General features: G+C 37.1%; 1 protein-coding gene across 1 annotated transcript in view; it reads left to right on the forward strand.

The window, feature by feature from the left end:
• The window catches only part of LOC128664420 (uncharacterized), a 401,731-nt gene that overhangs the window by 22,272 nt on the left and 351,710 nt on the right, over nucleotides 1-27,749 (forward strand). The window contains exons 2-3 of the mRNA XM_053719251.1: nucleotides 4,257-4,437; nucleotides 11,964-12,065. Coding sequence (XP_053575226.1) covers nucleotides 4,257-4,437; nucleotides 11,964-12,065 — 283 coding nt within the window. The remainder of the gene's footprint in view (nucleotides 1-4,256; nucleotides 4,438-11,963; nucleotides 12,066-27,749) is intronic.

Below are 27,749 nucleotides of genomic sequence, written 5' to 3' on the forward strand. Positions count from 1 at the left end.
TAAAGTCCAGAAAACACAATAGTGTAAATGATATATTATTGCATTAAGCAACATTTGAAGAATAGACTGATCCAACTTTAGAGCCTAATTTGATTACCTCTAAGCCTAGGTAAAGAAAGCAAGATGACAAATGTTTTGAAGCCAAAGATGATTTTCACCTCAAGCAAACAAGATGTAGTCTTTAAATGTATAATGCTATGAAAAAGGTCCTTTGGCTTTGAAGGTTCACCTTTGTGATGCTGTCATTTTCAAATAAATTGTCAAAATTCTAATCTATCTACTTAGTAATGCAAACAATTGCAAGTAGATCATCTAATATGTGTGTAGCTGTCAACGAACTGTATGATATTGTTAAATGACATGTTATATTAATGTTCCACAAAGCACTGTAGCAAATACAACAAAAGGATATTCATTTAGCAGGTACAATAAGAAAGTATTCCATACCTTTCACTTAAGTCCTTTTATATTTTAGCTAATTATAGATCATGTAAAGGGGAGCCTATGTTTATTTTGGACAATGCATTTAGAATGATAACTTGGTGTGTGATGGAAATTTACAATGTATTATAGTTACACACACACACAAAAATATATATATATATATATAAAGATTATTAATACTATGGGGTAAATTTATTATTGGCTGAATTGGGACAAATCACCCTGTTTCCGCGCGAGCCTTTAGGCTCGCCGGAAACAGGAGTTAAGAAGCAGCAGTCTATAGACCGCTGCAGCTGCTCCTTAACTCATACGCCACCTCTGAGGCTGCGTATAGCAATCTGCCCGATCCTATACGATGGGGCTGATTGACATCCCTTGCTAACGGCCGATTGGCTGCGAATCTGCAGGGGGCGGTATTGCACAAGCAATTCACTAGAACTGCTTGTGCAATGCTGAATACGGACAGCGTATGCTGTCTGCATTTAGCGACGTCTGGCGGACATGATACGCTACTACAGCATATCATGTCTGCCAGACTTTAATAAATTGACCCCTATGACTACACTTTTATGCCATTTACCCAGAAACATTTTCCTTTACTTGTAATTTTACTAGCATATTTGAACTTCAGTAAATTACAAATAAAACCTTGGATTATAGTTGAGTATTTTGGACTAAGGCACAAATATAAACTCTCTCCTTTCTCTCTTTCTCTCTCTCTCCCCCCCAGGCACAAATATAAACTCAAACAAAAATAAAAAAGATAATCAGTGCGCCAACGGTCAAATGACTGTTGTATATATAACAAAAATAATAATAACTGAAATAAGTGACTGTCAAAGAACACTTATTATATGGCAGGAACTAGATGCAATTGCTCCTATAAAGATGATTAAAAGTATAAAAAAGTGGGTTATAGAGAACTCATTACCAAATAAGTTGTAAATGGCAATGAAAAACAAAGTAAGAATCGTATAATGGACAAAGTGTTGTTATGGTATATAAATGAGACAGTCTCAAACACAAAGTCCTAGTATATTCGATGATATTATGGATAGTATCCAAATCACAGATGGCAAGCAGCTTCTTCAAACGAATCCTGTTGGTGACCCAGGGCGAATAACTAGATAGAAAGTGAGATAAAAGAAGGCGCCAACATAGTGCAGAAATCAATGGGGTAGGACACGCAATAAATGTAAGTCGATAATACTCACAAGATTTCAGACACTTGATAAGTGTCACAAGAGCCTCCTGGACCCTCAGAGTCGTCCAGCTAACTCCCACTCCAATGTGGTAAGATGAATCCGCTCGTATATACCGGCTGTGATGGCTCCAATAGTGGTCTCAGCTTCAGACAGTATTTCAAACTGACAAACCTGTGGCCAGCTCAGGATTCAAATATGCGGTCAGTGCTCACCCGTTGAGAGCCAATTAGCAAGACAACTCAACGATGGGTGATGAAGTAGTAAAATAAAGGTTACCAGTTAAGAATAAAAGTTTGTGGCTAAAATCTTAATAAAATAAATAAGACTTTATTAGGCACAACGTTTCTCGGTCTGTACGTGACCGTTTCCTCAGGTGCAAAAGTGTACTGAATAGCGATTTCGTATTGATGGCTACATTTAGTCACCAATAAGCAAGCGTAACCCAGGTTCTGAACCAAAAATGGGCCGGCTCATAAGCTTTACTTTCTTCTTTTTTTTTTATAAAGATAACAAGAGAACGAAGAAAAATCGATAATTGGAGTAAATTAGAAATTTGCTTAAAAATGCATGCTCTATCTGAATAATGAAAGAAAAAAATTTGGGTTTAGTATCCCTTTAAAGGGACAGTCAACACGAGAATTTTTGTTGTTTAAAAAGAAAGATAATCCCTTTATTACCCATTCCCCAGTTTTGCATAACCAACATTGTTTTAGAAATACACTTTTTACCTCTGTGATTACCTTGTATCTAAGCCTATGCAGACTGCCCCCTTATTTCAGTTCTTTTGACAGACATGCATTTTAGCCAATCAGTGCTGGCTCCAGGGTAACTTCACGTGCATGAGCTCAATGTTAGCTATATGAAACACATTAACTAATGCCCTCTTGTGGTCAAAATGCATTCAGATTAGAGGCAGTCTTCAATGTCTAAGAAATTAGCATATGAACTTTCAACTAAGAATACGAAGAGAACAAAGCAAAATTGGTGTTAAAAGTAAATTGGAAAGTTGTTTAAAATTACATTCCCTATTTAAATCATGAACGTTTTTTTGGACTTGACTGTCCCTTTTAGTTAAAGGAATATTATATCCAAATGTTGAAGCCCTTGAAAGTGAGGCAGCATAACTGTATAAATCTGACTATAAAATATTACCTGAAGTAAAAATGGAAGATATTTACCTCAAAATTTACTAAGTATTTACACCCCACTGTAAAGAAACTTTAGTACCAGGACTTCCAAGGAAGTGTGCATCTAGCATGTACAGGCACATTCGTGTTATTTTCCTATTCAGTTTAAAGAAGTTTACTGTGAAATTTCATGAGATTTAAGTGAAATATCAGGAGATCACAGCAAAGCAATGCAAGACCTAAGCACTGCTGATGCTGATTGGCTATTGTGTTTTGTTTTTGTTTGTTTTTTTACTTGCAGCTTTACAGCAGCTCTAATTGTTCACAGAGCACTTACTCTGGTGAGCTGAAAAATTTTGAGGTAAAATATCTTCCCTTTACACATAGAGATGTTCAGGTGATATTTTGATGTCAGCTTTTTGGATTTATACTGCATCACTTTCAAGTGATTTAGCATATGAGTATTATCTTCCTTTAAAGTTTTATATGTTGTAGAGAGATTTGGATGAAATATTTTTTGGTGGGAGTATATAATAAATCAAAAAGTTTTATTAAAGGTGAGACTGCCATGTTTTTGTTTGTTTTTTAAAGACTTTCTATTACATTCTTTAAAGTTTATGTTTAATATGGTGCAGACATTTGGATAAAATAATTGCTTAATAACATAATATATACATAATAATAATCATTGACCGCTAATGTTAAGCTAGCATTTTGCTCTTTCCTCCATGAGGTGTGTCACTGTTTTTAACCTAATCTACTTTACAAGACTACACCACTGTGATTCACCATTATGAAGCACCACAGAGAGTAAAGAGCTCTTGCATAACACAGGGCACCAAGCATGGACACCATCTTCAGTCCTATTCAATACTTTTTAAAAACCATAAACAGAACGCACATGGGTCTGCAAGGACCATGCCTCTGATCTCAGCTATAATTTGGCATTAGGTTTTCATGAGTAAACTATAGGGACCATAAATCTGATATATATATATATATGTTATAGAGTAGGTATAACATTACTATAAACATAGTTGCAAACACAGTAAACACTGCTTCCAGATGGCTAAAGTCACATGCAAGCTCCTGAGCTCACCCAGGATTACTCTTTAACAAAGGATACCAAGAGAACTAAGCAAAATTTATAATATAATTAAATTGTAAATTTGTTTAAAATTCATGCTCTATCCAGTCCATTTAAGTTTATTGTTGACTTTACTCTGCCATGTCTCTCCCTTTCTCCCAGTCTTTCTTCTACAAAGGCTAAGTAGTAGTAGTATTTTCAATATTTGATTGCTACTTCCTAGACCAAAGAAGCTCAACTTTGCAGTGTGCAGAACATTAATCAGTGTCTCCAGTGATGACTAAGTTCAAATGAAACAGAGGCAACAGTATATTCTTCAATAGAAATGTGACTAATACTAAATAAACTGATGGCACATGTGTTCATACTATTTTATTGTTTGTTCCCCTACAGCATAAGCATCATAATGACAGACCTGCAGCACCGTGCCCAAGATTTATTGCTCATATGATAACATCACCAGATGCTGTAGCGCACACAGAAGGACTTAGCAAGTGTGATTATCTTCCAGCGAAAGAAAAATATGAGCTCAAGAAGCCTTTCGCTAAACCTGCTCTCAAACGGAGTACACCAGGTAACATACAGTGAAAAGTATTCAAAGGCATAAAGTAAAATAGGATGTTACAAAATATTGCCCTGCAGATAATATTCCTTTGGCTTTGCTTGTATCTATCATCATTTGCATCTTAAGATAACATTACTATTGATTTTGTAGGCATTCTATGGAATTAAACATCTGTATGGAATCTAAACATTTATTTGCTCTAAGGACTGGCGGAAACTGATGGTACTTTGTAAAAAATAAGCAATATTGAAAGAAGTGCTCTACATATTGTAATATAAAAAAATATTATATTCTTGTTGAAACCAAGGCTTATGTTAATGTGCCTCTATGCATAGTCATACGGTCATGATTTACAGCAAACATAGCAAGCATATATGAACCCATAAAGAAATATGAAAGAGAGAGTATGTCTATTTTTTTTTTCTGCAATGTGTTAAAATAATTGTTTTCAAGGCCATTTTTTCATGATGTCACATGCTCCTTGACAGTCGACGCCACCAATCCTCCATAGCAAACCATTTTTTTTATTGTTTAACCCCTTAGTGACCAGAGCACTTTTCAATTTTCTAACCGTTTGGGACCAGGTTTTTTTTTTACCTTTCTGCTGTATTTGTGTTTAACTGTAATTTGACTCTTACTCATTTACTGTACCCACAAATAGTATATACCGTTTTTCTCGCCATTAAATGGACTTTCTAAAGATACCATTATTTTCATAATATCATATAATTTACTACAAAAGTTTTGATAAAATATGATGAAAAAATAACACACTTTTTCAATCTTTGACCCCCAAAATCTGTTACACATCTACAACCAGCGAAAAACACCCATGCTAAATAGTTTCTAAATTTTGTCCTGAGTTTAGAAATACCCAATGTTTACATGTTCTTTGCTTTTTTTTGCAAGTTATAGGGCAATAAGTGCAAGTAGCACTTTGCTATTTCCAAACCATTTTGTTTTCAAAATATATATATATTTTTTTAGTAAACAACCCAAAGTATTGGTTTATTTTGATGCCACCATTTCACCGCCAAATGCAATCAAATAAAAAGAATTGTTCACTTTTTCACAAACTTTAGGTTTCTCACTGAAATTATTTACAAACAGCTTGTGCAATTATGGCACAAATGGTTGTAAATGCTTCTCTGGGATCCCCTTTGTTAAAAAATAGCAGACATATATGGCTTTGACATAGCTTTTTGGTAATTGGAAGGCCGCTAAATGCCGCTGCGCACCACAAGTGTATTATGCCCAGCAGTGAAGGGGTTAATTAGGGAGCTTGTAGGGTTAATTTTAGCTTTAGTGTAGTAGACAACCCAAAGTATTGATCTAGGCCCATTTTGGTATATTTCCTGCCACCATTTCACAGCCAAATGCGATCAAATAAAAAAAATTGTTCACTTTTTCACGAACTTTAAGTTTACCACTGAAATTATTTACAAACAGCTTGTGCAATTATGGCACAAATGGTTGTAAATGCTTCTCTGGGATTCCCTTTGTTCAGAAATAACATATATATATATGGCTTTAGCATTGGTTTTTGGTAATTAGAAGGCCGCTAAATGCCGCTGCGTACCCCACGTGTATTATGCCCAGCAGTGAAGGGGTTAATTAGGTAGCTTGTAGGGTTAATTTTAGCTTTAGTTTAGAGATCAGCCTCCCACCTGACACATCCCACCCCCTGATCTGTCCCTGACCCCCCTCAAACAGCTATCTTCACTCCCCCACCTCACAACTGTCATCACCATCTTAAGTACTGGCAGAAAGTCTGCCAGTACTAAAATAAAAGGCTTTTTTTTAATATTTATTCTGCAGTGTTGGATCCTCCCTTAGCCCCCAACCTCCCTGATCCCCCCCCCCCCAAACAGTTCTCTAACCCTCCCCCTCTACCTATTTGCCGCCATCTTGGGTACTGGCTTCTGATGATGGCGTAAGCCGAAACGCATCAAGCCCTTTTTCTGACACTTGCAAGTGTGTATTTTATCCTGTGTCCATGCTGCTATATGTAATTAATAAAGTGTCTTTTTTTATTATCCTGAAGCACCGCACTCCAAGTTTTTTTTTACTGGCAGCTGTCTGCCAGTACCCAGTTTGTTAAAAAAATATGCCTTTTTAAAAATAAATAAATAAATAAAACCCCAATGTTCTGTAGTGTAGCTGCAACCCCTCAATACCCTCCCCCCCTCCCCGATCCCTTGCCCAACATTGATTCCCAACTTCCTCCTTTTTTATACAATTGAATACACACACACGTGTTTATATATATATATATATATATATATATATATATATAAATAATTAAATTTTCAAAAATTGTGGAAGAAAAACAAAAACCAGAACCTATCTTTATACAAAGACACAGGAATTTTTTCTCTGGTAAAATTATGTATATATATACCGAATGACTCAGGGTCAGCTGAAATCCAACGTGGTGCAGACCCCTCAAAAATGTATTTAATCCAGTACTTTATAGATAAGAGAAAATGGTAGAGCTATATGAGATACCATAGCTAAAGTAGGGGGTTTCAGCACTCAATTTTATAACCCATTTAAATCCAATTTCTTAGAAATGTAAGAATGCAGAACAGCACAAAATCCAAAAAATGAACTGCACATGCACAGACTTAACCACATGCAAACAGTTTATTGCAAAAAATTACTAACACAAAATAAACAGCTAGAAATTACTTATTATCTCTAGAATACACCACTGCAGTGGATTGTAAATAAAGCATATCAAACATATTGATAAGTCATCACAGATATATAAAAACATATGCAGCAAGCAAAGAGTGGAAACATGCAATTTATAAATTCGTAACTGACAATTGTACTTGAGTAAACATTCATAAAATTCCCCTATGATGAATAGAGAACAAAGTCCTTTTTACAGACCATATAAGTCCTTGATAGAGGAAATCAGATGTTTCAGTTAGTAGCAATTTGTATCAACTTTGTAATCCAACTGAATGAACCATTTTGCAAACATATGTTCAATGATTTATGTTAACCGAGGTAAAAGCGTCCTCTAATGTTAACTAAAACTTAAAACTTGTACAGCTTGATAGCAGATAAATCATCTCTCAGTGGTGAAAAACAGATACAATAAAGTAGACCTGTGTATAAGTATCGCAGCAACATCTGAGAAAACAAAGTCACAGGGCTATTAGCAAACCGACCGGGACATGAGCCTCCGACATCCTTATCTCACCTCTCACAACCGCGTCTCCCTGCTCACTGGGGACACAAACTTGCAGGTGAATTATTTCCCTCTGTGCATAAACCGTATCCAGGCGGTTTGTAGGAACCACTTGATTACCGCAAGATCCAGGCTTGGATTAATTCAATGGTTACCAATACATAAATTGATACAATTTGGCCTACAATATTGTGAAGAAACACTTTTGTTTAGCAACTTACTTACAAGAAACATTGATTGCATGCGAAAAAATCTAATGCACGTTGCAGCTCAGTCAAACTTTATTTCATTGGTTATCTATACCTAGACAAATGGACTTTACATAAATCCCATATTTACTTGAATTCTTCAAATCTGGAATAGTCTTAAAACTTTTAGAATAGTTACAAAGGTTACTGTGGAGGTAGACTTTGACATAAAGACCCATAGCTTTGAAACAAACTAAAGAGAAAATAGAGATTATAATTAATAAAAAAAAATTCTAAAAATAACTAATAGTGTTGCAGCTTCTGAGGAGGGCACACTTATTTATGTTTTATCTATTTACAAAGGAAATGGAGATTTGAATCTCCAGGTTTGTAAGTCATTCTGTGAACCTTTAATTTTATTTTAAAAAAGATGCATATTCAATCCTTTCGTTTAAACCAAAAGGTGACACCGTATTTAACATAAAGGTCCATCTTGCTTCCTTTTTTAATAAACAATTATCCTCATCTCCACCTCTTCCATTTGTTATTCCTCTATCAATCCCTACACATTTTAAAGAAACAGTACTACTATTATGAGCTTCCTTAAAATCACGAGCTACACTTGTATCTCTCCCATAGAGGATGTCATCTCTGTGCTCCTGTACCCTGTCCTTGAATAAACGTTTTGTTTTACCAACATAGAACAGGGGACAGGAGCACCCCAAAAGATAAACAACCCCCACTGAGTTACAATTTGAAAAGCATCTGATAGTATAATTTTTACCTGTATTGGCTGAAAATGTTTTGCTTTTAAGCAAATAGGGACAATAGACACAGTGCCCACAAGGAAAGCTTCCTTTCACTTGTTGTTTAGTTAACCAGTTTGTAACTGGTTCAGACCGAACAAATCTACTTCTAACTAACTTATCTTTAAGATTAGGAGATTTTTTTGCGGTCAATAGTGGTCTATTTCCTATTTTATCTGCAACTTTGTCATCTAGGGTTAGTAAATGCCAATTTTGAGATAGAATATTTCTAACACTTTGCCATTGGCAATTAAATGTAGTAATAAATCTGATATTGTTCTCAGATTTTGTTTCTTTTTGAAAATATAAAAGGTCTTGACGGTTTAACTTACTTACTTTGTTTAGAGTTTTTTTAACCAGGTTATGAGAATAGCCTCTTTCAATGAAGCGTTTACACATTTTCTCAGCATGGTAGTTAAATTTAGTATTTGAAGAACAGTTTCTTTTTAATCTCAACAGTTGACCATATGGAATGCCTTTTTTCAAGGGCTCTGGATGCCCACTCGAGGCTTCCAACAAATTATTGGTTGCCGTATCTTTGCGAAAATTTTCAGTTGAAATACGGCTACCTTCCTTTTTAATACAAATGTCTAAAAAGGGTAATTCCTTATTACTATAGGAATAAGTAAGAAAAATGTTACGATCATTCTTATTTAACTCAGAAATGAAATCATGTAGGCAGGTCAGGGGGCCATCCCATAGGATAAAAATGTCATCCACAAACCTAATCCATAGAGACACATGGGAGTAAAAAATCTTACTTTGCTGATCAAAGACATCCAACTCCCATGCTCCCAAATGGAGACACGCATAAGTTGGCTCACATACTGCACCCATAGCTGTCCCCCTGATCTGCCTATACACTGAGTTATCAAAATGAAAAACATTATTCTCAAGAATGAAATGAAGAAGTTTTATGACAAAGGCCGTATGCATGTCACTGCTTGATCCCCTACTTTCTAAAAAAAGTTTACAAGCACTAATTCCTTTCTCATGTGGTATAGATGAATAAAGACTTTCTACATCTAAAGAGACTAGGATAGTGTTAGGGGAAACAGTTAAGTCGTCTAATTTCCTCAAAAGGTCTGGAGTGTCTTTTACATAAGAGGGGAGAGATAGGAGGTAGGGTCTTAAAAAGAAGTCAACATATTGTCCAATGTGTTCGCTGATGCCGCCAATCCCAGACACAATGGGTCGCCCTGGGGGATGTGTCTTACTTTTGTGGATTTTAGGGATAATATAAAATGTTGGCATAACCGGACACACTGGATTCATAAATTTGAACTCATCTGGAGAGATTAGACCTTCCATCTTGGCCTCTTGTAAGATTCTACTTAATTGTGACTTCATTTGATTGATAGGATTTCTAGGGAGTTTCTCATATTGCAATTTATCTGATAACTGTCTTTTAACTTCGTTTAGGTAAAAAGACTCATCTAATAGAACCAGATTTCCGCCCTTATCGGCTGGCTTAAAAATAACCCCTTTTGCAGAATTCAGCTCCTTTAAAGCTTGTCTTTGTTTTGCTGTTAGATTATCTGCCCATATCCAATCATCTGGCAATTTATGAATTTGTTTTTCGACAGCTTTTACAAACAATGACACTGCTGGAACTTGTGCTATAGAGGGCATGAAAGTAGATTTCAATTTAAAATTGGTTCTAAAAGTAGGGTTAGATCCAATAATGGCCTCACTCTCTTCATTTTCTGACAAGAATGATGTTAATATCTTTAAAGTTTCCTCATCCTTTTGTTGCTCAGAATACTGGGACATAGTGTAATGTAACACTATTTTTCTGGCAAAAAGGTGAAGGTCCTTAATTAGATCAAACTTATTTAATTTGTTTGTGGGACAAAAGGATAAACCTTTCTTTAACACTTCAATGTGAGTCAAATTTAGCCTAAACGAAGAAAGATTAATTATCTGCAATTCATCTGTAACCGTATTTGGAACTAATAACCCTGATAGGGTCTTCTGCATGGTCTCCCTCTGCTCCTGTACCCTTGTCTCAAATTCTCTCCTCTTGCTCTCTGATTTTTGACTCCCATGTGTCTCTATGGATTAGGTTTGTGGATGACATTTTTATCCTATGGGATGGCCCCCTGACCTGCCTACATGATTTCATTTCTGAGTTAAATAAGAATGATCGTAACATTTTTCTTACTTATTCCTATAGTAATAAGGAATTACCCTTTTTAGACATTTGTATTAAAAAGGAAGGTAGCCGTATTTCAACTGAAAATTTTCGTAAAGATACGGCAACCAATAATTTGTTGGAAGCCTCGAGTGGGCATCCAGAGCCCTTGAAAAAAGGCATTCCATATGGTCAACTGTTGAGATTAAAAAGAAACTGTTCTTCAAATACTAAATTTAACTACCATGCTGAGAAAATGTGTAAACGCTTCATTGAAAGAGGTTATTCTCATAACCTGGTTAAAAAAACTCTAAACAAAGTAAGTAAGTTAAACCGTCAAGACCTTCTATATTCTCAAAAAGAAACAAAATCTGAGAACAATATCAGATTTATTACTACATTTAATTGCCAATGGCAAAGTGTTAGAAATATTCTATCTCAAAATTGGCATTTGCTAACCCTAGATGACAAAGTTGCAGATAAAGTAGGAAATAGACCACTATTGACCGCAAAAAAATCTCCTAATCTTAAAGATAAGTTAGTTAGAAGTAGATTTGTTCGGTCTGAACCAGTTACAAACTGGTTAACTAAACAACAAGTGAAAGGAAGCTTTCCTTGTGGGCACTGTGTCTATTGTCCCTATTTGCTTAAAAGCAAAACATTTTCAGCCAATACAGGTAAAAATTATACTATCAGATGCTTTTCAAATTGTAACTCAGTGGGGGTTGTTTATCTTTTGGGGTGCTCCTGTCCCCTGTTCTATGTTGGTAAAACAAAACGTTTATTCAAGGACAGGGTACAGGAGCACAGAGATGACATCCTCTACGGGAGAGATACAAGTGTAGCTCGTCATTTTAAGGAAGCTCATAATAGTAGTACTGTTTCTTTAAAATTTGTAGGGATTGATAGAGGAATAACAAATGGAAGAGGTGGAGATGAGGATAATTGTTTATTAAAAAAGGAAGCAAGATGGACCTTTATGTTAAATACGGTGTCACCTTTTGGTTTAAACGAAAGGATTGAATATGCATCTTTTTTAAAATAAAATTAAAGGTTCACAGAATGACTTACAAACCTGGAGATTCAAATCTCCATTTCCTTTGTAAATAGACAAAACATAAATAAGTGTGCCCTCCTCAGAAGCTGCAACACTATTAGTTATTTTTAGAATTTTTTTTTAATTATAATCTCTATTTTCTCTTTAGTTTGTTTCAAAGCTATGGGTCTTTATGTCAAAGTTTACCTCCACAGTAACCTTTGTAACTATTCTAAAAGTTTTAAGACTATTCCAGATTTGAAGAATTCAAGTAAATATGGGATTTATGTAAAGTCCATTTGTCTAGGTATAGATAACCAATGAAATAAAGTTTGACTGAGCTGCAACGTGCATTAGATTTTTTCGCATGCAATCAATGTTTCTTGTAAGTATGTTGCTAAACAAAAATGTTTCTTCACAATATTGTAGGCCAAATTGTATCAATTTATGTATTGGTAACTATTGAATTAATCTTTAAGATAGACAGGATTGTTCGGTCTAAAATTTTAAAGGGGTGTGTATAAATAGCTATTTTGATTGGCTAAGATAACACCTTCCAGTTCAATGGTGTTGCAATAAAAGCCGAAAATTGGAGGAGATTGACAGTCCTGACGAGGCCCCTGTTTCGCTCAGCATTATGGGGCGAAATGCGCGTCGACCTTTCTAAAAAGCAGCTATCATTGCACCTGTGAATCAAGCAGTTGGCCTGAGCCTGCCCGGGAAATTCAAATCCTAACTGAAGAAGCAAGCCTGGATCTTGCGGTAATCAAGTGGTTCCTACAAACCGCCTGGATACGGTTTATGCACAGAGGGAAAGAATTCACCTGCAAGTTTGTGTCCCCAGTGAGCAGGGAGACGCGGTTGTGAGAGGTGAGATAAGGATGTCGGAGGCTCATGTCCCGGTCCGTTTGCTAATAGCCCTGTGACTTTGTTTTCTCGGATGTTGCTGCGATACTTATACACAGGTCTACTTTATGGTATCTGTTTTTCACCACTGAGAGATGATTTATCTGCTATCAAGCTGTACAAGCTTTAAGTTTTAGTTAACATTAGAGGACGCTTTTACCTCAGTTAACATAAATCATTGAACATATGTTTGCAAAATGGTTCATTCAGTTGGATTACAAAGTTGATACAAATTGCTACTAACTGAAACATCTGATTTCCTCTATCAAGGACTTATATGGTCTGTAAAAAGGACTTTGTTCTCTATTCATCATAGGGGAATTTTATGAATGTTTACTCAAGTACAATTGTCAGTTACGAATTTATAAATTGCATGTTTCCACTCTTTGCTTGCTGCATATGTTTTTATATATCTGTGATGACTTATCAATATGTTTGATATGCTTTATTTACAATCCACTGCAGTGGTGTATTCTAGAGATAATAAGTAATTTCTAGCTGTTTATTTTGTGTTAGTAATTTTTTGCAATAAACTGTTTGCATGTGGTTAAGTCTGTGCATGTGCAGTTCATTTTTTGGATTTTGTGCTGTTCTGCAGTCTTACATTTCTAAGAAATTGGATTTAAATGGGTTATAAAATTGAGTGCTGAAACCCCCTACTTTAGCTATGGTATCTCATATAGCTCTACCATTTTCTCTTATCTATAAAGTACTGGATTAAATATATATAAATATATATATATATATATATATATATATATATATATATATATATATATATATATATATATATATATATATATATAGGTTAAAAAAGTTGCCCAAGAGCTAGTGGTCCCATGAAATTTCTTAGTGGTCCTATTTTTCATGCTTGTATTACACATTTAATTTCTATACACTCAAAATGAAGCTCTAAAAGTGCTTGAGAAAAGCTCCTCCAAGTCTTGCATACCTCTTCAACACCTTTGCTTCAGCACACCTCTATTTAAGCACACGTCTATTTATGCTTTTTTTAACAGTTCCCCTTAAATTAATACAATAAACTTGAATAACCTTTCACTTAATGCCCCTTCAAAGAATTGGAATCCTTCACATTTTTGTGACCCAATTTTGACAGAAAGAGAAAGAAAGAAAGATAGAAAGAAAAAAGAGAGAAAGAGAGAGAGAGAGAGAGAAAGAGAGAGAGAGAGAAATAGAGAAAGAGAGAGAAAAAAAAAAGAAAGAGAGAGAGAAAGAAAGAGAGAGAGAAAGAGATATAAAGAGAGATATAAAGAGAGAGATAAAGAGAGAGAGAAAAAGAGAGATAAAGAGAGAGAGAGAGAGAGAGAGAGAGAGAGGAAAACAATAGATAGAGAGAGGGTGGAAGATAGAGAGACAAATACACAGAGGAAGGGAGGGAGAGACAGACAGAGGAAGGGAGCGAGGGAGAGACATAAGAAGGGAGGAAGGAAGGGACAGAGGAAGGGAAGGAGAGACAGAGGGAGGGAGAGAGAGACAGAGGAAGGGAGGGAGAAAGAGAGACACAGAGGAAGGGAGGGAAGGAAAGATAGTGACAGAGGAAGGGAGATAGAGAGACAGAGGAAGAGAGGGAGAGACAGAGGAAGGGAGGGACAGACAGAGGGAGGGACAGACAGAGGGTGGGAGGGAGAGACAGAGGAAGCGAGGGAGGAAGAGGCAGAGGAAGAGACAGGGGAAGGGAGGGAGAGAGAGAGAGTAGAGGGAGTGATATAGAGAGAGAGCAAGAGAGTGAGAGAGAGAAATAGAGAGAGAGAGAGAGAGAGAGAAAGAAAGAGAGAGAGATAGAGAAAGAGAGGAAAAATAGAGAGAGAGAGACAGAGGGAGGAAGATAGAGAGTCAAACACACAGAGGAAGGGAGGGAGAGACAGACTAAGGAAGGGAGAGAGAGACAAAGGAAGGGAGGAATGAAGGGACAGAGGAAGGGAGGGAGAGAGACAGAGGAAGGGAGGGAGAGAGAGAGACTGAGGGAGGGAGAGAGAAAGAGACAGAGGGAGAGACAGAGGAAGGAAGGGAGGGAGGTAAAGACAGAGAGAGGGAGGGAGGGAGGTAAAGACAGAGAGAGGGAGGGAGGGACAGACAGAGGGCGGGAGGGAGAGACAGAGGAAGGGAGGGAGGAAGAGGCAGAGGAAGGGAGGGAGAAAGGGAGAGACAGAGGAAGGGAAGGAGGGAGAGACAGAGGAAGGGAGAGAGAGACAGAGGAAGGGAGGGAGTGACAGAGGAAGGGACGGAGAGACAGAGGGAGGGAGAGACTGAGGAAGGGAAGGAAAGAGAGAGACAGAGGAAGGGAGGGAGAGAGAGAGACAGAGGAGGCAGGAAGAGAGAGAGAGTGGAGGGAGTGAGGGAGGTAGATACAGTATGCAAAACCTGTTTTGACAGCCCCATTCATTGCTTATATTACTGTTTCCCCACTTCCTCCTTTTTTATACAATTGAATACACACATATGTATATATATATATATATATATATATATATATATATATATATATATATATGGGTTAAAAAGTTGCCCAAGAGCTAGTGGTCCCATGAAATTTCTTAGTGGTTCAATTTTTCACGCTTGTATTACACATTTAATTTCTATACACTCAAAATGAAGCTCTAAAAGTGCTTGAGAAAATCTCCTCCAACTCTTGCATACTTCTTCAACACCTTTGCTTCAGCACACATCTATTTATGCTTTTTTATGCTGGGCTAATCATTTAAAAAAAATAAAAATAAAAAACAAATTGCAATATGTGAAACTGGACGTAGGAAGTACTAATAAGTAAATAAATATATAAATTCCTCCACTGTGGGTTACTTTTAATATATTTATTTACTAATTAATTAATTAAATGTCGGTTTTTAATTTATTTCTATTTTATACAGTATATATTTTTTTAAGTACGTAATATTGAATGTGATGCACGGCATCGCATAGTAAAATTCAGTCACTACATATTTATTGTTTAGACAGCCACTGTACAGCAAAATTACCACTTTCATGAATACCAAGGGAATGCTTAACATAACAAACTCCCCTAACCCATATACACACACACTCTCCAGAGCATACACATGTACACATAAACACACACTCTCCAGAGCATACACATGTACACATAAACACACACTCTCCAGAGCATACACATGTACACATAAACACACACTCTCCAGAGCATACACATGTACACACAAGCACACACTCTCCAGAGCATACACATATACATGTACACACAAACACACACTACAGAGCATACACATATACATGTACACACAAACACACTCATTCCCTCTTACACACACATACTTTACAGCATGCATAATAATATAACCACACTTGGCATAACAAAAAGCACACGTTAAATAAATGACAACTAAATGGCATCTCACAGAATGAATTTAGATGGGGTGTTTTTTTATTTCCAATGAAAATGGAAAAGGCTCTAGTAATCTGTACAGGGGCCAATATTAAAAATACAAAGTATGTGTGCACTGTGCAGTATACTGATGTGTGTCTGACCTGTAAGGGGGGATCCTGACATTTGGGGAGAACAAGATCAGATATGGATCATCTAATCATCAAGCTGATGCTTTTGAATGTGATTCTGGTGTGAGGTTAGCTGGTTAAAGAGATTTAAGGCAGCCAACAGGAGCAAAGCAAGGTAAAGACTGAAGAAGAAGCATGGGGGTGTAGACAAATATATGTTTACTGACTGGAAAACCAGAACTACTATTGTAAGCTGTAAAATCTGAGACAGAGAGAAAACATCTATAAAAATAAACCTTACCTTAATGTGTGAAGTATCAGCATGATATTATACATCAGCCACAGCAGCACATGTCACTTCTCTGCTAGGAACAAGTTCCCTCTCACCCTGCACTAGATGATGCTGCATGGGGGAGGGGCATGTGTGCACTCACTTATTCTTCCCACTGACACATTTCTACAAAGCACTGTTCCCTTAACAAACTTCAGTTAGTTGAGTTGAGGGCCACAGCAGAAAGAGCAGGGCTAAGGGGACAAGCAGACTGGGCCTGTCTGTCCAAGGCTGCAGGGATACAGTGTGAGACGAGTCACACAGCCTCAAGACTGAAGAATGCAGTGTCTGCAGCTGCACAGATGTTCAAATCCTCATGTGCCTGCTGCTCCAGCTTTCTGCTGCATGTGCCTACAGTTAGCCCTACCCTGATCAATCCCCACCACCAGAGCAATTACCTGGTAACAGTGGTAACCCCAGCAGGACCTTTAGTGATACAGTGTGATTGGCTGGATGCAGAGTTAGGGCTTAGCATTCAGTGCTACACAGTGCACACCTAAAACAGTACATGGCACTAGTTTGGCATGTCACATGACACCGGCAAGGTCTGGCACAGTTTCTCATAAAAAATATAAGCAGAGAACTTTTGACTGTGACAGTATTAGGACTGACTGTGAGTGCCCCCCCCATGTCACATGACATCAGCAATCTGGCATGAACAAAAAAAAAATATTTTTTTTAGGACTCAGGCCCCACAACAAAGACTGGGTCCTGGGCAGCTGCCCCTTTTGCCCTGTGTTAAAGACTGCCCTGGCGGCATCCCCGGTCTAATGCTTTTCAGCTGAACCCAGCCTTACTCATAGACTTCTGGTTCAGTCCATGAGTACGGCTGGGTTCAGCTGAATAGCGTTAGACCAGGGATGCTGCTGCCTCTCTTTGTTGTGTTTTTTATGATTTTGCTGTTTTTAGATGTTTAAATAAACTTTCTGCTTTTATTTTAATTCCTGGTTGGAAACCACTCTTTTTTTGGACAGTTGCTCACATTCTCAGCTCAGTTTCACATTCGGCTAGAGATTCTGTTAAAGCTACTACAAGCTACATGGCAACTCAGCACTCCACCCACCACTGACCTCATCATTCAGAAGCCTGTGTGTAGTAATAAATAGTAGTACATACAGCCTGCATGTGGTAATAAATTCAAATAAAAATAATAATAAAAAAACTGTAATATTATTAAATTAGATATTATTAAAAGCTTCTTAGAGCCGCTCTTCCCAAGTCAGTCTCCCCGACCACCGGACATCTGGGTTTTTCAACCTCGGTATATATATATATATATATATATATATATATATATATGCACTTCAGATTTATGTGGATGAATGAAGTATGAAAGCAAACCTTAATAAAAAAAATCAGAAAAACTGTAATATATTTTTTAAATATTGTGCTTTTTATATATTTATTTCATAAATATTGAAAGCAAAGCTACAAAAAGCAAATAACAGCTTTTAAACATTTTATTTTCAACTTAAATAAAAATATACAATTCATACACATTGTAATCGATCGTAATTACAACAACAATAACAAAATAATTATTTAATTAGTTTAACATTTTGATTAATTATGTACTCTTATAAGCTTTACCTTCTTCAATGATAATTCCCAAAATCTTCTAATAAATTTAAAAATCGATTTCTTACATTTTCTTCTAACATTTCAGCATTCTTACTTAAATTTAAATAAAATTTGTTTCTGCTTATTAATATATTGTGCTCTAATATGACCTTCCCACTTTTACAGAAAATTCTAAATTTGTATTTTAACATTCATGAGATAATTAAGAATCACTTAATTGCTTGAACATACAGTGATATTTTTATATTTTTAAAATAATAAACTATACAGATAAATTCTGTATAAAAGCTTTTCCAACTGTAGTAGATTCTAAAATCTGTACAATTATTATAAGAAATAGAGAAGAATATTTGTAATATTGCTGTGTTAAATCCTGAATGTTGATCTTTCATACAAAAAGGGCTTAATCCTATACAAGAAATCTCACATTTTTTAATGTGTAGGTATTCACCCCAGCCCTCCTTCATTAATAAACATATTGATAGTGTCTGAAAAGTGCAGGCGCATTTTACTGGATGAGAGTGTGAAACAAATTATTCACCATATGTTTGCTGCCTCCACAACAATTGTTGGAGTCTCTATAAGAAAAGGGAAGTTCTTTGGCAAATTTCTTTGGGCCGTTTACTCAGTGATGACTCTCTTGACACATGCCATTCATGTGGCCCTTGCATAACAGATGGGCCAAGGCTGGGAACTGAAGGCGAAACATGGCAACCTCTGATATCAGCCCGAGTCTTTTATCCCTCTGAATGACTTTTAAGTCACATGGACCAAGAACATAACAAGTAAGGGATTGTACTCCTAGGATTTCCTTGCTTTTCAAACAGTCTAGGCGTAATTTTGCCTGCCTTTTTGCATTTTGTTTATTAAAGGGATCAGGGCTTTGCCTGAAAGAGATTACTTGGTAGTAGCATAGGCAGTTTTATGCCAATGACCCTATACTCTTTGTTTGCCAAGAGAAGTTAGTTGGCAGTTTGAGGACAGATCACAATATAACAGAGTTTAAATTAAAACTTAAACTCATTTTCTCTCCCTTTCACTTGTAAATTTTTCTGTGCGTGTAAAAAGGAGATCCCTGAGGAATTCATGTATTCAAACATAAAAAGTCTTAAATTAGTGGTTTTAACGTTCTTTAGCAAGTATCAGAGTAAAATATATATGCATTTAGAAAGGAATAAATCAAATGTGTGAAATATATTAAATTCAAAGCTTTTATTGCAATATTCTTCAAAAGGTAGTTTGTTTATACAACTGTAAGTTTGAATATTTGTATTTTACAAGCTGGTTTAGGGTAATATAATTGTTTGAAATTAAAATAAAGCTCTAACAATGTTGCCAAAGCTAACTAAATACAGGTTAGTAATTTTATATATTTATTGATTTGTTTGTTTATTTATTATTTTAACTTATAAAGTTACAAGTTTATGTGCCTATGCACTTAAGTAAAATTGTTATGTTAAATGTATAATACACTGTGGGCCAGATTACGAGAGGAGCACAATATTGCGCGTGATATTTGCGCTCCATGCAGTAATACCATTGCACGTAAATGTGCACTGGTATTACAGTTGCAGCGCAATGCGAACGCGAACTCGTGTTCGCATTGCCGAAAGCCAAGCACTCACAAGAGCGTGCTTCCATAGGCTCCAATGGGAGCCTCGTTTCATTCCAGCAGCCACGGCAAACCACCTAGCGCAGCGCAGGGGGCAAATTGCACAGCATTGGGCAGCAATAAATAAATATATATGTACAGTATATGCTTATATACAGTACATATATATTTATGTGTTTATATGTGTTTATATGCATATTAACACATAAATATATATGTATATAAGCATATACATATATATTTATAGAGAAAATACAGTCCCCTATTGACCTCCGTGTAAAGGACATTTTTTCTCTCAAACACCTCACATCCCCTCACTTTAACCCCTTATAACTGCTTTGTGTAGTTTTATTTTTTTAAATTTTCATATTTATGTTACTTGTTATGTACTGTCCTCTTTATTTTGGGGGCATTTGGGGCAACGTTTTATTTTTAACAAGAGGTCTGACCTCTGGTTAATTGCACTTAGCGCAAAATGAAACTCCGAGATCGCGGTCACATTAACCAGCCACTTGTAATGGCTGGTTATTTAACGTGCGCCCATAAACGGTAAATTTGCCCTTTACATCGAACGTTAAGATATCGCTCCACTCGTAATTTGGCCTTTTATCTCCTACTTTTAAGGCCACTGATTTATTAGAGTGTTTATATTTAAATGGCCATTCATAAGGTACCATTATTTAGGGGTAGATTTATGAAGCTGCATTAACATCTTTTTAGGCAATGTGGAGCAGGTTTGCATAAGCGAGCTTGTTGCCACTTATTTATTCTTCTACCTCTCCGCCACCTCAGAGGTGGCAAGATCAATCACCTTGATAATCTCTCATTCAGGGTGATTGACGTGAGCAGCATTGCAAAAGAAACCAATTGTGCAATGTTAAATTTTGTAGTACAATGCAGCATTGCAGGTGGCGATTGCAGGCGGACGGTTCACTACTTGCAAACCTGTCCGCCTGCAAGGATGATACATTTTGCCTTTAGTATCCTTGCGGAATTCAGCCCGTCATGGCTGAAGTAACTCCAAAGCAAAAAGTACACTGTGGTGACCAAGTGACAATGTATAGCACCACAACTCTATATTCTAAATAGGAACAATTACGAATTAAATTTATAAATAATAATCATAAACAAATCACAAAGTACAAAGTAACAGACAATGAATGTTGATTGCACATATGCTGATTCATTTTTGCATAATTGAAGACTCTTTATTATAGATAGAATACTAGGTATATAACAGCTTGGCTCTATCTTCTGGGAGTGATGCGTCACTCTTCTTTCTGAAGAGCCCAGTTTTTACTATATATAGCAGTATTTAATTGATCAATAAATATTGTGCGCGTTAAAAAGTGCAGCTAATAAATAATGTGGTAAACTACCCATAAGAAAACTAAAATGTCATTTTGTATGATCACTCATAGGGGCCTATCTATCAAGCTCCAAATGGAGCTTGAGGCCCCGTGTTTCTGGCGAGCCAAAGAACGCTGCTCCATAACCTGTCCGCCTGCTCTGAGTACAATCGGGTTGATTGACACCTCCCTGCTGGCGGCCCATTGGCCGCGAGTCAGCAGGGGGCGGCGTTGCACCAGCAGCTCTTGTGAGCTGCTGGTGCAATACTGAATACGGAGAGCGTATTGCTCTCCGCATTCAGCGAGGTCTGGCGCACCTGATCAGCACTGACAGATCAGGTCTGCCAGACCTTGATAAATAGAGGCCATAGTTTCAGGTGTAAAGATAATGAATATGTATACTTAATAGCAAAGCCAATGGAAACACCATGCAAAAATATGAGTCAAAAAACAAAACTTTAAAACTTGAAAATCAAATATTAGCCACCCTAAAAACACCATACAGAACACTAAATAATAACAACTGACTATGCTTTTTAGCATGCCCTCTACACCAACTTCTCACCACCTAATAATCCACAAACAATCTAGTATTATCCTCCCACAAACACAAAACCAATGCAACCTATACACCCCATTCCTTAAACCAACTAAAAAGGCAATGTATGTTAATCTACTCAATACTTCAGCAACCTCAACCCACTACTTCCTTTCCTATACATAAGCCCTTAATGTTCCTATATATAAAACTTTTCCTATCCAGCTCAGTTAGGAATGGAATACAGCTGCTAAAAAATCAGGACACCTTATAGCTAAAACGTTTTGCACTGAAAAGGGCATGAACCTCGTGAATAACCGCATTACATGTTGGCAGACAAGAGGAAGATAGCAAGCATAAAAGGATTACTTTCTTGATACTCTGCATAGGTACTCATGGCTTCCAAGCCTCCAGCATATAAACAAGATAAATAAAAACACGATTCTAAATAAGCCCGGAATGTTTATATGTACCTCTCTCCTCTTAAATATACCCAATGTCCTGTGGTCTTAATAAGCCAACCAACGGATCCCGTTCTCATCTGCTTTCCTTTAAAATCACTGAAAACGTCAGCCACAATCTCAGTTCTTCTGACACTCTGGTGATGTGTTCCTTCTGTCCCCTTCTAACTTGAATGATTTTACATGAAGACTTCCATAATAAATACAGCAGCTCCTGAAAAATTCTCTGGTCCAGCAGATTTGCTTTAGACCAGGAACATTCTGTTTAAACAACCTTAAGCCCAAGAAAACTTAAACAAGTGGTTTGTGTGTTTTTAACCAGCATCCCCAGCATATATTTAGCTAACTCAATGCAACCTTCAGAGGTAAAATGCTTAAAGGGACACTGAACCCAAAAATTTTCTTTCGTAATTCAGATTGAGCATGAAATTTTAAGCAACTTTCTAATTTACTCCTATTATCAAATTTTCTTCATTCTCTTGGTATCTTTATTTGAAATGCAAGAATGTAAGTTTAGATGCCGGCCCATTTTTGGTGAACAACCTGGATTGTCCTTGCTGATTGGTGGATAAATCCATCCACCAATAAAAAAGTGCTGTCCAGAGTACTAAAACAAAAAAAAAGCTTTGATGCCTTCTTTTTCAAATAATGCTAGCAAGAGAACGAAGAAAAATTGATAATAGGAGTAAATTAGAAAGTTGCTTAAAATTGCATGCTCTTTCTGAATTACAAAAGAAAAAATTTGGGTACAGTGTTCCTTTAAAGAAATATCTGTGATAGAACTTCAGGGGGCCCGAGGAACGTACTGTAAGAATATCTTACATTAGAGAAGGTACACTTTTACTTATTAGTATGATTTAAATATTGTTTTTCTATTTGTACTTTTCTGAAACTAAATTGTACATGAAATACATTGTTTACGGTGCACATGAAATACCACTTTTTTTTTTGCTGTGTACTTTTATCAATATCATTTTTAATGTGTACTTTGGCACTACATTGTGTGCTCCATTGTAAGTGATGTCTAACTTTGCTCTGTCTGATTTTCTTGCCATCCATGCATGTATTTACTAGCGTCTGCTTCTGCAGTTCTTTAAGAGGAGATTAAGCTTAATGTTTTGAGCAGCACCACAATACAGCAGATAACTGAAGCCTGTTGCTCTTCTAGGCAGCCTTGGCTTCTAGAGATTCCTAAGCAAATCATCATCTGGCGCTAGCTAGGAGCCAGTGCAGAGTACAGCATTTATAATAGGTGAGTTATGTGCTGTACTTTATATACTATACCTCTTTCCCTGTCTACACAGGCAGATTTAAAAGAAGAGTGGATTTATTGTGTTATACCTGCAGGCCGAGAGAGAAATTTACACTTTACACAGCATGCAGATCTATTTAACTCACTAACCTTGCTTAAAGGGGTAATAACCATTTGTGAATTAAATAGTTTAGAAACAGCTCCTTTACTTTTATTTGTAATTTAAAAGATGTGATTTTGCCTGTTGAAACCACCACATACACTGACATATTCAGTACTGCAGCATTGGCAATAGAAAGTCTATGTAAAGAAGAGGCAGTAAATGAAACCTTATAGTGTGTGGAGGAGGGGGGGGGGTTAAGAAACAGAGAGAGTCCAGCCCATTTGAAACGGTTTTCCCCCAACAACTTTAAATACAATAAAATCTTATCAGCTTCTTGATAGACTACACTTTCCATTTAGTCTCATAGCTGCAGATGATGGCTGCTTTAGACTTTAGTTAACTAGGATTTAACTATGTATGTATGGGGGCTGATTCATCAAGCTCCGTATGGAGCTGTATGCAGCTGTTTCCGTACGATCCTTCAGGTTAGCCAGAAAAAGGAGCTAAGAAGCAGCAGTCTAAGAGACCGCTGCTCCTTAACCCGTCCGCTACCTCTGAGGCGGTGGACAGCAATCCGCCCAATCGCATTCGATCGGGTTGATTGACACCCCCTGCTGGCTGCAGCAAATGTGCAGGGCGGCATTGCACAAGCATTTCTAGTGAAATGCTTGTGCAATGATAAATGCCAACAGCATATGCTGTCAGCATTTATCGATGTGCAGCTGACATTATCCGCTAAAGCGGATCATGTCCCCTTGCACTATAATAAATCGGCCCGTGGTGTTGACTGAAACTGCTGCTTTGAATAAGATGGTGGCTGTTGGTGAGTTGCTTTTCTTAAGGCTTAGCATTGTGACAAGATTTGTGTAAATTAAAGGAGCCCTTTTAAATATATTGCACACAACCTAATAAATATACCCATGTACCCCTAAACTGCCTAACCCCTTCAGAGAAATCGGCCTGAAAGCTCAATCTGAAGACATTTACCATATTGTGGGGGGAGTGCCAGGTCAATCCTGTTAGGTTCCAAAGAACCATCGGCACACCAACAACCCAGTTCTTGTCCACTGAAACATCACAAACCCTAGAAGAAACCAGAGCAGTTTTAATGTCATTCAAATTGTACCTGGACCCAAATGTAAATGCTATGAGGTATGGGAGTTTCTCAGTGGACTACTTGATCCTGATTACCTCCCTTAATAGCTGCCATGGATTGCAGGACCCCCTATTCATTGTCATCCCTCTAGGGGACTCCAGGTGTAAACATTTGCAAAAGATATGCTAAGGCTATAGCGCTGCGGAATCTGTTGGCGCTCTACAAATAACCGATAATAATAATAAGGCAGCAAAATATCTTCTTCAACAGATGCATCTTAATCCAGATCTTCTTGTACATTATGACTCTATCCATCCACCATGTGCAATGAATCTTCGTTAGTGGTTTAGTTGACTTACCTGTCTTATTGCTGATCAGGTCCAGAGCTTCCTGATGATATTACTGTCTGTCACCACTACTTCTTGACACCTGTACATTGTGCCTTCTTTGCTCTGCTACTCACAATAACCTCTGGATGTCTATCTACTCTCTGTCTGGATTACCATGGCGTTTCATCATGATTTATTTTATTCTGCTGGTATAAGTACTTCCCACACCTCAGATGTTCTGGTGGCTTTCTCCTCTGTACTAGGTTGGATCTCTGCTGGAAGCTTTACTCCTCTTCGAAACACAGAATCTCTTCATTGGTGAATCAATTCTGCCAATTATCCTTCAATCTTTGAAAGTGAACCTGCAGTCAGTCTGTCCCTTTCCTCTGATCTACAGATGCCACATTCAACAGTCAATAAGATCTGCCACCTTCATCTGTTAAGGGCAGTGTCTTGAACCTGCAGGAAAAAGATATAACTGTTTTAGTTCAAGGGAACATAAGTAGAAGTATCTATTTGCATGTTCTGGTCATGGGCATCAACAGAAATGTTTCTGGATGGGATTGGGGAAAAAATGCCCTTATCAAAATAATATCATTGGTATCATGTTGTAGGAGAGAGTTGTTTGTTGTACTCATGAGCTGCACATCATTTTAAAAATGATAATTCATTGCCATAAAAAGACTGACTTAATTGTGTGCTTATGCTTTGCTATAAAGAGCAATATTCTGGTGGGGGGGCATTTGCTTCCTCCAGATACCCATGGTTCTGGTCTACAATTAATTCTTAAGCAAAAAGGGATATACTAGGCGCTGCTTAATATTAGATATATAAAGTATCCTCTAATAATTATAAGTATTTACCTATACCTGATGGTGTAAGACTAGATATAGTACACAATAGACATAAATATGTATAAAAACATATAAAAAATAAAAATATAAATATATAAAAAATACGAAAATGTTCTTACAATGCTCAATGTCCATTAAAAGTCCATGTTTGTTGCAGAAATTTAAAAAACACAGGCAGCTCCTTGAAAAAGTCCCAAACGAACTTGATGTAGAAATCTATAAAAACAAAGAAAAAAGAGCGCCCATACGCATCTAAGTGCAGACTGTCTGTACAATATTTATTAACACAAAATACATATATCTCACAATAGGAAATACACTCACAATTTAAAAATTCAAAACACACGATGTATAAAATCACCCAGTGGATCTCTCCTTTCCTCCGGCTCCAGTAGCGTTGCACGTGACGTCAGTGTCACGGCTGTGTGTGGCTGAGTTGGCTTCTGACCAATCAGGCGATAACTTCAGTAAATTCCTTCTCCGCTATTGGTTAGTAGTTACTAATAGTGAGAATGTATTCCCAATATAGCGATTAGTCTCTTTCACACCAGAGTGTATATCATTAGACCATATATTGGCATATAGACACATAAAACATCTATCCTCAGCCCGCTAGGTATATTCCAAACTTGATAGACATACACAACAAATTGCGGCCTCACTGGATATAAGTTATACAACAACTGACAAGGGCAGTGTGAATGCCCCCTCACTCCACTCGACGTACGTTTCGTTCCGTGCTGGAACTTTTTCAAGAGTGTTGTTAATCTCTGACTTCCTGCCTTTTAAGGGGAATGTCAGTCTACTGTTTAACTGTTTCAGTGCATGTCATCAGACTTTGCTAAACTTGTAATACATGTTAAAAGTGCAGCAATATACTATTATTTATATCTGCTTATCATAAATACTGCATTATATACATTCATTTAAATACATGCATTTGAAAGTATAACATAAAATATTTATAAATGCTTACCTATGTACTTCATAAAAAACACACTAATAATGCTGTAAAATACATGGATCATCTAAAAACAAAAAAATATAAAAAACATTTCCATTTAAATATATAAATACATTAGATCGTTAAAAACATAAATATGTAATAAAAAATTATCATGATATTAACACCTACTAATACCCTAAATTAAAAAGGCTTGTATGTCTAAATCAATATTTAACCCTTGTGGGTAAAGACAATCCAACTTTTTTATCCAGAAGGTCTCTCGTTGGCGTAATTTGAGCAGCCTATTAGTGTCCCATATATTAGGAGGGACCCATTCTATAATTTTAATTTCTATCGGCTAGATTTAGAGTTTGGCGGTAGCCGTGAAAACCAGCGTTAGAGGCTCCTAACGCTGGTTTTAGGCTACCGCCGGTATTTGGAGTCAGTGATTAAAGGGTCTAACGCTCACTTTTCAGCCGCGACTTTTCCATACCGCAGATCCCCTTACGTCAATTGCGTATCCTATCTTTTCAATGGGATCTTTCTAACGCTGGTATTTAGAGTCGTTTCTGAAGTGAGCGTTAGAGCTCTAACGACAAAACTCCAGCTGCCTGAAAAAAGCAGGAGTTAAGAGCTTTCTGGGCTAACGCCGGTTCATAAAGCTCTTAACTACTATACCCTAAAGTACACTAACACCCATAAACTACCTATGTACCCCTAAACCGAGGTCCCCCCACATCGCCGCCACTCGATTAAAATTTTTTAACCCCTAATCTTCCGACCGCCACCTACGTTATACTTATGTACCCCTAATCTGCTGCCCCTAACACCGCCGACCCCTATATTATATTTACTAACCCCTAACCTGCCCCCCACAACGTCGCCGCCAGCTACTTACAATAATTAACCCCTAATCTGCCGACCGCAAAGCGCCGCCACCTACGTTATCCTTATGTACCCCTAATCTGCTGCCCCTAACACCGCCGACCCCTATATTATATTTATTAACCCCTAATCTGCCCCCCTCAACGTCGCCGACACCTGCCTACACTTATTAACCCCTAATCTGCTGAGCGGACCGCACCGATACTATAATAAAGTTATTAAC

Source organism: Bombina bombina, chromosome 6, assembly GCF_027579735.1.
Source record: "Bombina bombina isolate aBomBom1 chromosome 6, aBomBom1.pri, whole genome shotgun sequence".
In the NCBI taxonomy this organism is placed as follows: domain Eukaryota; kingdom Metazoa; phylum Chordata; class Amphibia; order Anura; family Bombinatoridae; genus Bombina; species Bombina bombina.